General features: G+C 47.4%; 1 protein-coding gene across 10 annotated transcripts in view; it reads right to left on the bottom strand.

The window, feature by feature from the left end:
• EBF3 (EBF transcription factor 3) overlaps nt 1-2500 on the bottom strand; it is a 114537-nt gene that overhangs the window by 9060 nt on the left and 102977 nt on the right. For all 10 annotated transcript variants that reach the window (XM_061191924.1, XM_061191961.1, XM_061191989.1 and 7 more), the window contains one exon: nt 1069-1157. In XM_061191924.1, coding sequence (XP_061047907.1) covers nt 1069-1157 — 89 coding nt within the window. The remainder of the gene's footprint in view (nt 1-1068; nt 1158-2500) is intronic.

Below are 2500 nucleotides of genomic sequence, written 5' to 3'. Positions count from 1 at the left end.
CCCCCGGGTGACGACGTGGCAGCCCTCGGGTCTTCCTTGGGGGAGCGCACCCTCAGGAACAGAACCCCTCCGTGAGCTGCTCTGCGCCTGGAAAACATCCTTCCCTGGCCACCAAGATCCTAACCGTGAATACCTGACATCCCTCGCTAGCATGTTCACAAATTAAAAACGAGCCTAATGATACTGCTTATGTTCATGCTGAGCATTAAAAACGTAATGTCTAAAAGGTTTTATTGTGTTAATAAAACTCGGAGGTGGTCAAGACTTGGGAGAACACGGGGGTGGAATATAAAATAATCAGTCATAATGTTATGACTTCATTTTTCATTTTGCATTTTTCAACTTGGCCTTGAAAATCAGAGATGGCTTCTAAAGAGAGAAAGAGACAAAATTATATCAAAGGAGAGGGAAAATTATAAGCCTGACTTATCTTTAATGTTATACATCAAAATGAAATTCCTGTGATATGTGGCGTGTGCATAAACAACAGGGCAACGTTTGTCTTTGTTGAATTTAAATGAAAAGTCCCTCTAGATATTAATATGGGGACTTCATTTGTTAGCCTGCTAAGTCAGGGACTTATAACAAAAGCTTTGTAAACAAAAGATTAAACTGAATCGAGCTTTAGAAAATGAAAGGAAAACAAGAGTCAAGTAATCACAGATCAGACTGGGGCTGCTTAGATTGAAATCAGCGCGGGCTACTGGAGTGGAAAATGTTTAATTGAACTATTTCATTACGCGGAAGTTTACGTCCCCCTTGCAGAATCCAAAATATGTGTATCAGAGAAGCCTTTCTTTTCCTCCTTTAAAAAATAGGGGACCGCAGAGATGAAACGCAAGACTGGAGATGGCGCGGCCCCTCCTGCCACCCTTTGCCCACCTCTGAACCGCGCCAGGGGCAGGCCGGGGCGGCTCCCACACCTGTCGGCCGGGCCGTGGGCCAGGGTTTGGGGCATCTGGAAGCCCCCCCTTCCCAGAGCACCTGCTGCCCCCAAACCGGAACCAGCCCTGTGGCGCCCCCCCCCCCCCCCCCCGCGGACAGGGCGCCACGTGCCCTTTTACTAACCTTGGGTAACCTTTCGGGATCGCCCGGATGTCGTGGGATCACTTTCTGCAGCCTCTGAAAGCCGTAATCTATGGTTGGTTCATTAAGGGCTGTAACAGGACACAGAAACGCAGGTCAGGTTAATTACCGTTATGCCATCCATTACTCGTTTATTGCACGCTTACAAATAAATGTGTGATTCTCCTGTTCTGATGCTCTTGAAGGCAAGCACCCCTGAAAGCTAGCTCTGTCCTAAGGAGTAGGTTTCCCCCTTTCTTTTGCACATAAAAGCAATGATTATTTCTAATCTATAATTAGACTGGAGGAAAGTCAAAGGGTTACTCAATATATTGTAAAAATGGGAGAGCAGTCAGAAAGTTGCAGGTCTCGGGGCCATATACAGCCATCACCATGGTCGCCATCGCTGTCTACATTACACAGGGCCTTCCACACCGGCGGCGGATTTATGGGAAACTGGCAATTATGACACATGTCCAGCTATTGCTAGCTTCAGATTTATCCCTGTGGTCCTTTTTTGTCTAGCATATTGCCTGAGCACAAACTAGGCAGGGGGAGCACTTATTCTCGCAAAGCTTTAATAATCTGTGAATGGCTGACTACAAACTGATGTAGGGCACTATCATTCCACCAGCCTCACGAAATTGCTGGCCACAAATAGTAATTAATCTTTTTATCCCTCAAATTGTAATTTTGACTATGAACTGTGCGCGGCCATAAATCAGCGGCACGCGCGCTGTGTGCGGTGCATGAATCACGGCCGGGGCTCCGTCCGACTGCAGCCTCTGTGTTTAACAAGCTTTATAAGGAGCCATTGGGCTTTATTATGGCTCTGCCTGACTCCAACAAAAACTGAGCCCGGAGGCCCGGGGACGCGAGTTAAGATGAAAATACTTATTAGAGTACATTACTTCTTGATGTAGATATCGTTTTCCGTGGAGTAACGCCACGGTGCACGGCGCGACATAAATCAGGGGGTTTTCTGAGACTAATAAGACCTGCCGCCATCTATTCATTACTCAGCCCGCAATTTGGGCCATCACTCATTAGTCGGCACGTAATTTGATGATTAACACCACCCAACTCAGCAGGTCTGCGGAGCGCCGGGAACACAAAGGCTACAGCTTCAAGGAGCAAGGTTAGAGGCTGCCTTTGAAAGTGCTTTCCGGAATAATTGGTCACCGTTATCCTCGAGTGCTCGGGCTGCTGGTGTCAACACCCACAGCGGGTCTCGTAAGCGCCGCCGGAAGACTTGCACGTACACTCGATAACGCACCCGAAAGTTGAGGACCACAGTACGATCTGACATTCCATCATACATGCCGGAGACAAAGGTCCGCACAGGAATGTGAAGTAAGACATTTTCTTGTTAATAAAGCATTGATCCGACATATTGATTTTACATGACATGGCTTTTGCTGCGATTTTGCCCTCC

Source organism: Eubalaena glacialis, chromosome 1, assembly GCF_028564815.1.
Source record: "Eubalaena glacialis isolate mEubGla1 chromosome 1, mEubGla1.1.hap2.+ XY, whole genome shotgun sequence".
Classification (NCBI taxonomy): Eukaryota; Metazoa; Chordata; class Mammalia; order Artiodactyla; family Balaenidae; genus Eubalaena; species Eubalaena glacialis.
The sequence above is the reverse complement of the archived record's forward strand: the minus strand, read 5'-3'. Positions and strand labels throughout refer to the sequence as shown.